Raw genomic sequence first — 14,351 nt, 5'->3', positions numbered from 1 at the left:
CCAGCCTCTTCCGGAAGTGACGTGCCCGTGTTGTTATTCCGGGGTCAGAGCGATGGCGCGCTCCCTGCCGCCGCACGTGGGGGGCATTACGCTGGCGCCGGGAGGAAGCGGCCCGCCTGCTCGGTTTTAGTGGCAGGTGGCCCTCGCTGGAGGGATCTGGGGCTTCTTCCAAGGCGGCTGGCATAGCGGCGCGGGAATCTCGGGAAGTGAGAGTATTTGCCCATCGCGAGGGAAGTTTACGCGGGAGAACCTGCATCGCAAGCAAGCAAGACACGAGCTGGCTAAGATGGCGAGTCCTTAGCGGATGGTTGGAGTGCCCAAGAAGAGAAGATGTTTGAGGACTCGGTTGGTCCTCGGAGGGGGGCTCCTTAGGGAGAAAGAGCTGCCTGGCGAGGTGGAATGAGGAGGTTTGTAGAAGGGAGAAGGATCTACAACAGCATCTTTTCGTACACCAAGATAGATTAATGTATTGTGCATTTTTTTCCTGCCACTTGCATAGAAGAAATGTGGTTTCCCACATGCTCCTTGCGGGTTCTTCCTCGTCACGGGTGCTTTGGGGGTAGGTGGATTTTTGCAGGCAGCCATGCTTGCAGACAGTACAAAAAGGAGACCCTTCCGTCCCCAGAGGGGCCAATCCCACCTGTTACGGTCACAGAGATCCGCCAGTATCTCCGGGCACAGGGCATATCTTTCCATGATGGCTATAGTTGTCTTCACGTGCCCAGTATCTTTGTGGAGGAGCCGCAGCAGGTGCGCAAGAACTACAGCCTGTTTATTGACAAAACGACAGGCCGCTTTGTCTGCACAACCACATTGGTTGAAGGTGACTGGCGAGACTTCCAGGCCAGTGTAGAGTTGCGGCATAAAGGGATGGCTGTGGGTGACCTGGAAAAGGGTGATGGGCAAAGGGACCAAGCTGGGGAGGATGCCAGACACATCTGGGAACGAGCCCTGCCTCTCTCTGAACTGCTGGATGAGCAGGAGATGGAGGAGGCCAAGGCTGCTTTTGGCATTTCTAATGTGTCAAACGCCACTCTCAAACGCTTTGGTGTGCGTTATTTGCGGACTGCTCGAACCTTGGTTTTTCCGTGGTTCAGCCCCCGTGGCACCAGCTTGAAGGGGCTAAAGCTTCTGGGAGTTGAGCACCAAGGAAACATAGTACGGTACGTGGAGAATACTCTACCTCGCCCAAGCGCCTATCACAACCTCTTTGGGCTGCCACTGATCAGTCGACGAGATACAGAAGTGATACTGACTGGCCGGGAGCTCGATACTTTGGTGCTGCACCAGGTGACTGGGCTACCCTCTCTGGCCCTGCCCCGTGGGATTTCCTGCCTCCCCCCAGCCCTCCTCCCCTACTTAGAACAGTTTAAGCGGATCACCCTGTGGTTAGGGGAGGATCTCCGTTCCTGGGAAGCTGCCAAGCTCTTTGCCCGCAAACTGAACCCTAAACGTTGTTCATTGGTGCGGCCAAGTGACCAGCAACTCCGGCCCTTGGAAGCTTTCACCCAAGGCATGAACATCACCAAGATTCTGCGCACGGCCTTACCAGCTGGCCACAAGTCCATCATTTCATTTCGCCAGCTACGTGAAGAGGTGTTTGGGGAGCTGGCCAATGTGGAGCAGGTGGCTGGAGTCAAATGGACTCGTTTCCCAGAACTGAACAAACTCCTCAAGGGCCACCGTAAAGGGGAGCTCACAGTATTCACAGGTGATAAGCTATGTGGTGCTTTCCTCTCACCCTCTGTCCACTGTATGTATGTGTGGGTGTGGGTGTGTGTGTGTGTGCGCGTGATATCATTTAGTTCCTCTTTGTCCTAGTGCTGTCACCCTTAGGCCTTACTCACTTGTTAGTCTCAACCTGATATCTGGAAGACATTCTTTCACGTTGCCTCTCACAATATGTTGTCTCCAAAGGATATGGTCAATAACTTAGTGACCTATTCTTTACAAGGCTTTTACAGCTAACGGCTTCTTGAGCCATCAGTTAAGGATTGCTGAACTACTTTTATACATTGTGTCATCCTCTTTGCTATACCCCCTTTTTCAGCCCAAGGACTTGGTGCACAGTTGGGCTACCACAGGTTGGTTGGTTCCGAGTTGACACGTTTTGCTTAGAAGTACGGTTTAACCTATTTTCCCTTGTTTTCAGTCTTGAGACTCTTTCATGTCACTAGTTACTTGCCATGAATTCTGTCTCCCTGACTGTTTATTGTTCACATCTGAGGTGGATGATCTTTATCCATGTAAATTATCTAGCAAGATGAACTCAAAGCAAGTGTGTATTCTCTTGATTATCCATTTCATTGTTTTGAATTGGATTAATTATTTGACCACTTAAATAAGGGATACCATGAGTTAAGAGTTATCATAGAATCATAGAATAGCAGAGTTGGAAGGGGCCTGCAAGGCCATCGAGTCCAACCCTCTGCTCAATGCAGGAATCCACCCTAAAGCATCCCTGACAGATGGTTGTCCAGCTGCCTCTTGAATGCCTCTAGTGTGGGAGAGCCCACAACCTCCCTAGGTAACTGATTCCATTGTCATACTGCTCTAACAGTCAGGAAGTTTTTCCTGATGTCCAGCTGGAATCTGGCTTCCTTTAACTTGAGCCTGTTATTCCGTGTCCTGCACTCTGGGGGGATCGAGAAGAGACCCTGGCCCTCCTCTGTGTGACAACCTTTTAAGTATTTGAAGAGTGCTATCATGTCTCCCCTCAATCTTCTCTTCTCCAGGCTAAACATGCCCAGTTCTTTCAGTCTCTCTTCATAGGGCTTTGTTTCCAGACCCCTGATCATCCTGGTTGCCCTCCTCTAAACACGCTCCAGCTTGTCTGCGTCCTTCTTGAATTGTGGAACCCAGAACTGGACGCAATACTCTAGATGAGGCCTAACCAAGGCTGAATAGAGAGGAACCAGTACCTCACATGATTTGAAAGCTATACTTCTATTAATGCAGCCCAAAATAGCATTTGCCTTTCTTGCAGCCATATCGCACTGTTGGCTCATATTCAGCTTGTGATCTACAATTCCAAAATCCTACTCGTTTGTAGTATCGCTGAGCCAAGTATCCCCCATCTTGTAACTGCATTTGGTTTCTATTTCCTAAATATAGAACTTGGTATTTATCCCTATTAAATTTAATTCTGTTGTTTTCAGCCCAGCACTCCAGCCTATCAAGATCACTTTGAAGTTTGTTTCTGTCTTCCAGGATATTAGCTATCCCACCCAATTTTGTGTCATCTGCAAATTTGCTAAGCATTTCCTGCACCTCCTTGTCCAAATCATTAATAAAAATGTTGAAGAGCACTGGGCCCAGGACTGAGCCCTGCAGTACCCCACTCGTTGCCTCTCCCCAGTTTGAGAAGTTTCCATTGATAAGTACTCTGAGTCCGATTCTGTAGCCAACTGTGAATCCACCTAATAGTTGTTCCATCTAGCCCACTTTTAGCTAGTTTGTTAATCAGAATATCATGGGGCACTTTGTCAAAAGCTTTGCTGAAGTCAAGATATATGATGTCCACAGCATTCCCACAGTCCACAAGGGAGGTTACCCGATCAAAAAATGAGATCAAATTAGTCTCAGGATTTGCTGCTGACAAATCCATGTTGCCTTCTAGTAATCACTGCATTGATTTCAAGGTGTTTACAGATTTCCTTCTTTATAATCTGCTCCAGAATTTTCCCAGGGATGGATGTCAGAGTGACTAGTTTGTAGTTCCCAGGTTCCTCCTTTTTGCCCTTTTTGAAGATAGAGACAACGTTAGTTTTGAAGCCAACAATCCATCTCAGTTTTGAATCCAACAAATACTGAACATGAGCTGTTCAGTGTTTGTTGGATTCTTACTTCCATCTTCGGCACCCCTAAGTCTGGATTCCATCATGTTACTAAAGATGGAGATCAAACCATATAGAACTGCAATTGCAAAGGGTAAGAGGGAGGTTACTGTGAGGGTGGAAAAATTCAGGTGTGGCACAGCGCTAAATATTCTTGCATTACTCAGCCACAGGTACACTGCAGGGTCTTTAATATATTTGTGTACTGCTGCTACCCAGCAGAAGAAGGGTTCTATTGTTCTGCATGGAAATGGAAGGTTAAACCCACTGGTCATGCAGGTTGGAAAGGCCGGTCTTCTACTAATTTTGCCCTTGTCTCTATGGAACAGGTGCAACGGGCAGTGGAAAGACAACCTTCATCAGTGAATATGCCCTAGACCTCGCCATACAAGGGGTGAACACTTTGTGGGGCAGCTTTGAGATCAACAATGTGCGCTTGGCCAAAATCATGCTTACCCAGTTTGCCTTGGGAAGGCTGGAGGAACAGTTGGACAAGTTTGACGAATGGGCAGACAAGTTTGAAGATCTCCCGCTTTACTTCATGACTTTCCACGGTCAACAGAATATCAAGTAAAGATTAGGGGTTGCCGCTTCCCTCCTATATGTCATGTATTACTGTTTTTGATGTGATGCGGTGGCAAGTGTGGAGTGTGTCTTATTGGACTGTGATGCCAAAGCTTCTTGGAAGTCAATCCCATTGAAATTAGTGTGACTTACGTACTTCCAAGTAGACATCTTTCGCGTAGGGGTGTAAGTGTCTTGGAAAGCAGAATCTCTGCTCTAAGAATCAGCACTAATGCTAAAGATGAACCAAGAAGTCCCTTGCCCACTATATTGTGGGTCTCTCTGAGCCTGTTCTATCTCTACCTGCATTAAGACAGCCTGATGGAAAAGCCATGTTGACTGTCGTTTCTAGCCTCCATCAGCTTTGAAAATGGAGAGACACCCCTTCTCTTGAATTCGTAGCCAATATTGGAGCTGTTCTCCTATGAAGCTTTTGAGGAACTTTCAAAGCAGATTATGAATAGATAATCTGCTTTAAAATAGATAAGCACAGTTGATTTCCCAAGATCTTTATTCGTGCTTTCTTTTGCGGTGCCCTATGGTTTGCTTGCTGTGGGATACAGGTTTATGTATCATAATGTATGAATGAGTATCTTGGCAGGCCTCTTCTTCAGCTCCTCATCTTTTGGTCTTATTCCCCCATTCCCTGCAGTATTCTGGGAATTCCAAGCTAGCTTCCTTAGTCACTAACTTAATAGGGGTGCAGTCCTATGCATGTTTGGACAGAAAAAAGTCCTACAACTCCCAAGTATGCTCTGTTATTGGGAGTTGTAGGACTTTTTCCTGACTAAAATGCATAGGTTTGCAACCTAAATGTATTTATGGCACCAACCTGTTTGGAGGACATTCAGATCATTTTTATTGCGAGCAGCATGTGGAATTTTAAGACGGAACAACTTATTATTCTGTCTTAGTTCAGTTCCTTCTTCATTGGGATTTACAATGAACATTCTCATACTTGTAACTGTGATAACTTCTTTTTCCATGCAGAACAGTGATTGACACGATGCTGCATGCTGTGTATATGTATGATATCAGCCATATCATCATTGACAATCTGCAGTTCATGATGGGCCAGGAGCAGATCACTGTAGACAGGTAAACCTTCCCCCTTAATGGTCCCTTTGGCCTAGAATGGCCTTCTGTTGCCCTCCAGATGTGTTGGACTAGCTGTGTTCCTTCCATTTCTTTATTCAGTCTGTCACTTTCTTTGTTACGGTAATCTGAAACAACTCCTTATGTCTGTCCATATTTCAGACATAAACTAATGAAGGGTGCAATCCTATGCATGTTTAGACAGAAAAAAAACTCCTACTACCGCCAGTATGTCACATATGGCCATGATGGTTGGGGGAAACAGGACTTTTGTTCTGTCTAAATGAGCATACGATTGCACCCTAAGTTTGTTGAAGCCAATGCAAACATAATGCTCTTGATTGCTTAACCATGGTTAAGCAGTTGGAAGGATGCCACAAGATCACCTGCTTCTTCACCTGGCTCCTCTCCTCCTGGAGTGTGAATTCCTCCATTAACCATGGTTAATTATTATATTGGCAGTGACAATAACAGTAGTTAAGGCTAACCTGATTAATCAGATTCTAAGCTGTTCTCATATCCCAGTAGGCCCTTTAAAAAAAAAAAATCTCTGTTAAATCATGTATTGCAAATTACATCTAATAAAAATCTATATCTGTAAAACAAATGTATCAATAAAATGAATGTATCAATTTCTCATCTTTTTCAAGCAGGACTCTTGTCATTTCCTCATATCCAATTACTCTATAAGTCTAGAATTGAAACCCATCTTAAAAAAAAAATCTTTCATTAATAGGATTGAATTGCTTTTACGTTATTAATTTTAAAATGAATCATGTAGCTGTAACTTCACTCATTATTGTTGTGAGCCGGTGTCCTCCTCCAACCTTGTGCCCTCCAGATGTTTTGACTACAACTCCCAGCATTCCTGACCATTGACCATATGGCTGGAGCTGATGAGAATTGAAATTCAGACCATCTGGAGGGCACCAGATTAAGGCAGGCTGTTATAAAAGATGTCTTGTGACACCATTCCCATGTAGTTGGGACTTTGTATGATCTCTAGGTCTTGCCGATTTACTGCAGCTAGAATGTTAACCTATTAGCACACAGCGTAACATTTGATTGCCTACCATCTAACATTATTCAAAAAATACTGTTCTTGGAGATAAAACTGTATTCTTAAAAAGAAAAAAAATCTCCTGAATGGCTAACCAAAATGTTGAATCAAAATTATGCTATCACCACATACATATAATATCTGCTTCCCAACCCTGGTTAGCTTTGGATATAGTTAACATCACCACTAATAAAAAGCTTAGCCATGATTAAAGAGGATTGTAAAATTCATGCTCCAATAAGGAGGAGGGACAAGAAAAGTGGGGTGTGATCCCATGGCCCTCTTTCGACCATTTTACCATGGTGGAGAAATAATTGGGAGCATTGTGTCTGCACTGGTCTTAAGTAAACTAGCTGCCAAGTAGTTAAATATGAACTTGTTCAAAGGAAAAGTCAGATATAGGTGCCCATTGACACTGACACTTCTTTGCAGTCTCTGCCAGTTGACCAATATTCTCCCCTCCCCATAATGGATAAACATCCAATCCCAGCAACAAGTTTTTTTCCTTTTTGCTTCTCTCCTACCGTACTGTCTCATGAGTTTTTGCAGCAAATTGTATTTATTCCAACATATTGTTCCAGGCTTGCTGTTCAAGACTACATTGTGGGTGCCTTCCGGAAGTTTGCCACAGACAACAGCTGTCATGTGACTCTGGTAATTCACCCCCGGAAAGAAGATGAAGAGAGAGAGCTGCAGACAGCCTCAATTTTTGGGTCTGCAAAGGTGAAGCAGGGATGGGCAATTTTTTGGTGAAGCAGGGATGGGCAACTTGTAGCCCTTCAAATGTTTTGGCTGACAACTCCCATAATCCTTCACCACTGGCTATGCTACCCAGGGCTGATGGGAGTTGTAGGCGAAAATACCTGGAGAGACACAAATTGCCTACCTTTGTGGTAGAGGTTTGTGAAGAATTGGGCAGATACAAAACAACCCTTTCTGCTCTATCCAATGTGTTTTTCTTTCTTGCACAGGCCAGCCAGGAAGCCGACAATGTGCTGATTCTGCAGGACAGGAAGTTGGTGACGGGCCCTGGCAAGCGCTACCTGCAGGTCTCCAAGAACCGCTTTGATGGGGATGTGGGCATTTTCCCCTTGGAGTTCAGCAAAACATCCCTCACCTTCTCGACCCCCATCAAAGGCAAAGCCAAGTTGAAGAAGGTAAAAGATGACACTGATGAGCCCCCCAAGAAAGCTCCAGCAGCTGCTGGTGGGGCGTCTAAGAAGCAACGGTCTCCGTCAGCCAGCAAGCCTGCCCCAGTGATCTCTCCTGATGAACCCGTCAAATCATGAGAACTAGAAGATTATTCAGAAAGAATTGGAAGCCAGGAAAATCAGAGTCTTTCACCTGATCATAGGAGCAACAATCTGACTATGAACAAAAGCACTGGCCAGATCTTTCCTGCTGTGTTACAGCTTTTTCCGTTGGGATCAAGTGCTAGAATTCTTTGAGAGATGTGTGGAGAGTATCAGGTTCTAGAATCCCTCTACTATCAAGCAATAATATGGAGAAGAAACTTGGATTTCTTCTCCATTCCATCCAAGAGGAAATTAGCAGGCACACATGGATGCACCATAGAAAAGAACTTCCTGTATGCTGGGATAGGCCCCAGAAAGTACCCTTGTTCTGGTCTTTAGCTTAGCTTTGGCTGGGGCCCAGTTAATGCTCAGTTGCTGCTAACAATGGACAATACCGAAAAAAGGAGCGTTGGTGTCTCCAAGTTGCATTATGCAATTCTTGCTCTAATATATGAACAGAATAAAGGTTTGCTGTATGCTGGTAAGGTGTTGGATCCTTGGCATGGGCAGAATAAGGGGTTGGATCCCCTGGGAGTCTGTACTATGGGGCTAGAGTCCATCATCAGCACAAAGGAGATTAACCTAAATGCCTTCCCTGCAGAATTACCTCTTTCTGAGTTGCCTGCTCCGTACACACAGGCTCTGGGCTTTGCTGTTCCAGACTAATGTGGATTCTGATGAAGAGTCTGCTTGTAGACAAAACCACACTGCTCATGTATTCCAAAGGGGCCTGTGGAAAAGCTGCCATTAAGAAAGGTAATGCAGCTTTATTGAAAAAAGCCTTTCCAAACCCGTTAATGGTTTTCTCATACATTTTGGTTAAAACTTTGGATCAATTTCTTTGGCTCATTGCCCATCCCTGCCTTGTTCCATTTAAGTGCTGCAACTCTAGGAAAGGCTGCATCCGTTTAGAGCAAAGAGGTGTTGCAAAAAAGCAAATAGTTTCTTGCAAATATATCCTGTATAAGAAATACTGCTTTTTAAAATACTAATCTCAAAAATCGACTCTAATAAATGTAGAAAATGAAAAGCGCTGACACAGGAGTAAAACCCATTTCCTCAACCTTTTTCTACTTTCATGATACATGGGACTCCCAGGGGGAGGAAATGTGAACTGATGCTGACGGTTATTTGGTATGACCTTACACATATGCACCAGGAGGAAGAATCCTCAGGTTTTAAGTCACGGTATTTAAAATAATCCATGCATTCTAGGGTGCAGAAATTACGGGTTACTTGACATTTTGTTTGGATATTGTGTCATTTAATGAAATTAAAAACTTCTAAAAACCTCAGACTTCGTACATCATGTGTGATGTTCCTTATATTGTCCACAAGAGGTCAGCATGTGTTGGTTTTCCCTTGCCTTTTCAAAGTGAAGGTTTACATGATGGTATTTCCTCTAATTTCCATGCTGACCCACAGTTCCTCCATCATGTGCCAAGCCCTGGCATGATAGCTGTGATAGTTTGTAGCTGTGAAATCTCAGAAACTGGAGATTATAGCAGTCATTTCATTAAAACAGGCAATCTGTAGGGGTACACATTCGCTTTTTTAGACTTAAACCATCCCTGGTAGATGCTTAACCACTCTCTCCTAAAGAAAAAATCTCCAGGGATAGCGCTTGCATAACCTTCTAGGACGTATTCTTACAATTAAAAAGATTCTCCCTGCTCCTGTCCATCCACTATACACATTAATGCACCTTGAACATGGTTACTGCTCGTCCTGGGCTCACTGACAACTTTTCTCCTCTTTCCATAGAGTAGGACTTTAGATATTTAAGAACATTGGTAAATATCTGTCCCTTCCGCTAAATTCTATCAAGACATGAAAAATTTTTTTGAGCCTTTACCTTTATCTCTGTAGAATCTCACCTTGCATTTAGGCAATTCATGTAAGGATGGAGCAGAGCAGCCTTCCAAAGCATAAAAGAACCTGCAAAAGGCTTTTGGGAGCAACAGTTTTGGAGAGCTGGGGGCGGGGATTGCCCTTTTCATCTGATCTTAGGGTTCAAACCAAGGGTTAAATGAAAGTGATTGTATTTCATTGCCAATGAAAGAGAAAAGAGCATCAGGTCCTGGAAAGGGGGTATATTAATCTTGAGCCCATAAAGAACCCCCTTAATGGGATGGCAGCCAGGTATAACCCAACTTGTGTAGCCCAGATTTTGAAAGCGCCTTTCATTTTATATAAACTTGGTTCTGTTGTGTCTTACAATATCTTTAGTATATTGTGAGTAGGACATCATTTTGGCAAAACGTACGGGGACATTTTAAGAGTGCCATCCTTCAATTCGTAGGAACGCAGGGAGTTTCAGGACAGATAAAAGGAAGTACTTCGCACAGTGTATAGTTAAACCACGGAATTCATTACCACAAGATGTGGAGATGGCCACCAATTTGGATGGCTTTAAAAGGGGTTAGACAAATCCTTGGAGGAGAAGGCTATCAGTGGCTACTAATCCTGATGGCTATATGCTACCTCCAGTATCAGGCAGTAAGCCTACATACACCAATTGCTGGGGGACATGGGTGGGAGGATGCACCAGGGGTTCTGCTTGTGGATTCCTGGTTGGCCTCTGTGTGAACAGAACGTTGGACTAGATGGACCCTTGGTCTGATCCAGCTCAGGTCTTCTTATGTTCTTCTGCACTACTTTATACGGAGTCAGACTTTGGGACCAACTCGCTCACTTGCCTGGCAGCGGCTCTCCAGGGTCTCAAGCCGGGATCTTTCCCAGCCTCCTTGGGACTGCGCCTGCACCTGCTGCGTGCAAAATATGTACTTTACCCCTGTACTTTGGCCTCTCTATGTCCTTTCCTCTGAGTTCATCTTAGTCCAAGCAGTATTGGTTCTAGGTTTTGGGGAGGCTTTTGGGTAAGATGCTTTCAGTGGGTCCCTCCTCTCTGTTGTGCCTGCCCTCTTCCTTGCCTTTTCCCCTGGGCCCAGTCTGTACCATCTCCAGGTGGAGAGAACAAAGTGTGTGGAGACTGCTGCTCCTTCTCCTTGCTTGTTCAGAGAGGGTAGGTGAGCAGGCAGCATTAGCAAGCAGGGCCGGCAGGCTCTAGGGAAGGGCAGTGGGTCCCCCTACTGAGGCCTGGGCCTTGGCAGGCACCCAATGATGCTGCTCTCTGACACCAGTCATCAGCCCAAGAAATGCTCTTTATAAAGTATCCCCGCTGATGTGGTTGCTTAAATATGAAGGGATGCAGTTGCTTCTCTGAGCCACACCTGGCCTCTCAAAAGGCACTCTCTAGATACGTTTTGGATTATATTTGTTGCCCAAGGGCCCTTGGGCGATCTGGTGCGCTACTCTACCACCCTTTGGAAAGACAGACAGTCCTGTATGTTTCATTGCAGGCACCATAAGGCCTTGTTTCTCTGTGGGGAAGGTGAATGGCTAGCCCCCTTCAGAGCTCCCTGTAAATATTCGGAGGGTGCTATTGAACATCTGCGTCATATCTATGGTGTGGTCTGACACATGCCTCTGTCATTTCACACTATCATCAATTTGTGCCGGAAAGCTGTGTTGCTCAGAGATGGGAAGTGCCTGGTTACAGGTAGGCGAATGGAGAAAGCTCCTCCCCTTCCCAACCGCCTTTCCCAGTTAATCAGTTTCTTCCGGTTGTAACATTATTTGATACTGTCCTTGTTGCCAGAGCCACAATTCATTGAACTCTCTGCCACTACTTGAATGGGTGGGGCAAGGGGGAGCCCACCGTCTTTTTATTTTATTGGTTACATTATATCCCATCTTTTCTTCCAAGGAGCCCAAGTACATTGCACCCTTATCTGGACAGAGATAGCCTAGCTACAGTTATCCGTGCTCTCATAACCTCTTACAGCAATGCCTTATACATGGGGCTGCTTTTGAAAACGGTCTGGAAACTTCAGCTGGTACAAAACATGGCAGCATGTTTACTAATGGGGACTGGCCAATGAGACCACATCACGCCAGCCCTTTTCCAGCTTCATTGGCTGCCAGTCCGGGTCTGGGCCAGATTCAAAGTGCTGGTATTAACATTTAAAGCCCTAAATGGCTTGGAGCCAGGTTAGAGCCAGTGTGGTGTAGTGGCTAAGGTGTTGGACTGGGAGTCAGGAGATCCGGGTTCTAGTCCCCACTCGGGCATGAAAACCCACTGGGTGACTTTGGGCCAGTCACATACTCTCAGCCCAACCTACCTCACAGGGTGGTTGTTGTGAGGATAACATGGAGAGGAGGAGGATTATGTACTCCACCTTGGGTTCCTTGGAGGAAGACAGGTGGGATATTAATGAAATAAATAAATAAAATCTGAAGGAACGCCTCCTCCTGTATGTGCCTGCCTGAACCCTACGATCATCCTCAGGGGTCCTTCTCTGTGAGCCCCTGCCAAAGGAAGTGAGGCAGGTGGCTACTAGGAGAAGGGCCTTCTCTGCTGTGGCACCCCGGCTGTGGAATGAATTCCCTAAGGAGGTTCGCCTGGCACCTATGCTATATTCTTTTAGATGCCAGGTGACAACCTTTTTACTCTCTCAGCATTTTAACAGTCTCTAAATTAATTTTAACTCTGCTGTTTTGACTTTGTATTTTAAATTGTATTCTGCACTGCTGCTGATTTTACCCTGGTTGTGTTTTTATATTGTATTTTATATCATGCTTTTATACTGTTTGTTTTATACTTGTTTTAATTTTTGTGAACCGCCCAGACAGCTTCAGCTATTGGGCGGTATAAAAATGCAATAAATAAATTAATTAATAATACATGGTCCTCCTCTTTGCAACAGCCCTGTGAGGTAGCTAAGGCTGAGAGTCAGCAACTGGCCCAAAGTCATTCTGTGAGTGTCATGGCCGAGTGCGGACCTGAACCCGGGTCTTCCTAGACCCAGTCCAACACTCTAAGCACTACACCATATTGGCTCATCTTTTGCGATGGCCTCCTTACTACTGGTATAAGAAGGCTACAGGAAGGGCAGGAATGTCTAAATGTGGGGGAAGAAGGTTTTGTGGATTTTATTATGTGGGCCTTTAGCTCCCCCACCTTGGCCCAATAATTCAAGCATCGCTTTATGCCATTTCTTCATACACTATACCAGCCTTCTCCAAACTGGTGCGCCCTCTCTCAGTGGTTGACTACAACTCCCATCATCCCCAGCCAGCATAGCTGTGATGGGAATTGTAATTCAACACATCTGGAGAGCACCTGGTTGAGGAAGGCTGCGCTATTGAATTGAAACGTGCAAGAGTCATTGAGGGGCAGGGAATGGCTGATGCGGTAAGGACTCTCAGGGACCCCAGACTGGTTCTGGGAAGAGCTTTCTGCTCCGTTCTGTCATGGGGATGGAATGGGAAGGACCTGGGCAACATCTTTTATTAATTAGCTGCTGGCAGCATTGGGAGAGGATGAGCAGAACTTGGCCACTGCATGGTGGGAACTGGAAGCTGGCAGAGGAATGAGGGCCTGGGCTGGTTGAGATCACGAACAGGCGCTCAGCTGGGTCTGAGAACAGAGTTGGAGCCCCAGGCAGGGACTGTTCCTAGAAGAGGATGACCCAGTACCCTGGTTCCAGTTAGCTTTCCAGTTGGCAGTGAGGGAGATTTGGAGCCCAAACGTCGCGCATGGCCACGGCCTCTGTATCAAACTCCAAGCAGGTTTCAAAACTGTTCCCAATCTTGATCTGTGGTTTGCGTCGGAACCAGGTTGGCAGCCCAGAATTGAATCGGGGCTCACGGGAAGCTGAGCTGTGCCTGGGAGCGATTTCCAATGCTATGGTGAGCAGCTCTTAATTGAGGCACGATTCAATCGCTGGTTCCTATCCTCCCTAGAATCTCAAAGCTGTGGACAAAACAGGCATTTGCATCTGTATGGAAAGCAGTTAGTTGCGCATCATTGAATAACACCTTGTACATGTTTATCTTGCCCTCCCTTTTAGCCTCGCAACAAGCCTATGAGGTTGATTTGGCTGAGAGAAGCCAAGGTCACTCAGTGTGCTGAATATATCTGAGTGGGGATTTGAATTTACGCCTAGTTTAACATGTTGAAGCATGTTGTCTATGCACCCATCTTCCATTATGAACATAGGAAGCTGCTTTATACCGAGTCAGGCCTTGGGACCATCTAGCCCAGTATTTTCAACACTGACTGGCAGCAGCTCTCCAGGGGTTCAGGCTGGAAAGATTCTTTCCTAGCCCTACTTGGAGACGCTGGGGATTGAACCTGGGACCCTCTGCATGCAAAGCAGTTGCTCTGCTGCTGAGCTACGGGCCTTTGTATGAAACTGCTGAGAAATCAGAGTACTGGGGAGGATAGGTGAGCTGTTGGCTGCCGAATATGATGGTCAGCAAAGTTTTGCAAAATCGTTTGACAAGATGGTGCAATGTTTGAGTTTCTTTAGATATTTCCTTCAGGGAAGAGCTCAAGAAACAACAGGCATTAGCTCACCCAAACACATTTGCCTTGTCGACTATCAGCTTGATTTGCAAACCAGTTAAACTAGAGTCCTTGGATTAATGCTGCTT

The 14,351-nt window shown here is 45.6% G+C and overlaps 1 protein-coding gene across 1 annotated transcript; it reads left to right on the top strand.

Moving 5' to 3' along the window:
- Positions 1 to 176: 176 nt before the first annotated feature.
- Positions 177 to 9,145, top strand: TWNK (twinkle mtDNA helicase). The gene is made up of 5 exons (XM_063132553.1): positions 177 to 1,711; positions 4,166 to 4,406; positions 5,391 to 5,498; positions 7,137 to 7,278; positions 7,527 to 9,145. The coding sequence occupies exons 1-5, from the start codon at positions 505 to 507 to the stop codon at positions 7,842 to 7,844; spliced, it is 2,016 nt and encodes a 671-aa protein (XP_062988623.1). The 5' UTR covers positions 177 to 504; the 3' UTR covers positions 7,845 to 9,145.
- The last annotated feature ends 5,206 nt before the right edge of the window (positions 9,146 to 14,351 follow it).

The sequence above is a fragment of the Elgaria multicarinata genome, chromosome 8 (genome assembly GCF_023053635.1).
Source record: "Elgaria multicarinata webbii isolate HBS135686 ecotype San Diego chromosome 8, rElgMul1.1.pri, whole genome shotgun sequence".
Lineage (NCBI taxonomy): Eukaryota > Metazoa > Chordata > Lepidosauria > Squamata > Anguidae > Elgaria > Elgaria multicarinata.
Note: the sequence above shows the minus strand (reverse complement) of the source record. Positions and strands in the feature narration are given on the sequence as shown.

Coding starts and splice junctions, on each gene's coding strand:
- TWNK (XM_063132553.1), top strand. CDS start 505: ATGTGGTTTCCCACATGCTCCTTGCGGGTTCTTCCTCGTCACGGGTGC. Junction 5,499..7,136: donor GAGCAGATCACTGTAGACAG/GTAAACCTTCCC, acceptor ATATTGTTCCAG/GCTTGCTGTTCAAGACTACA. Junction 7,279..7,526: donor CAATTTTTGGGTCTGCAAAG/GTGAAGCAGGGA, acceptor TTTCTTGCACAG/GCCAGCCAGGAAGCCGACAA.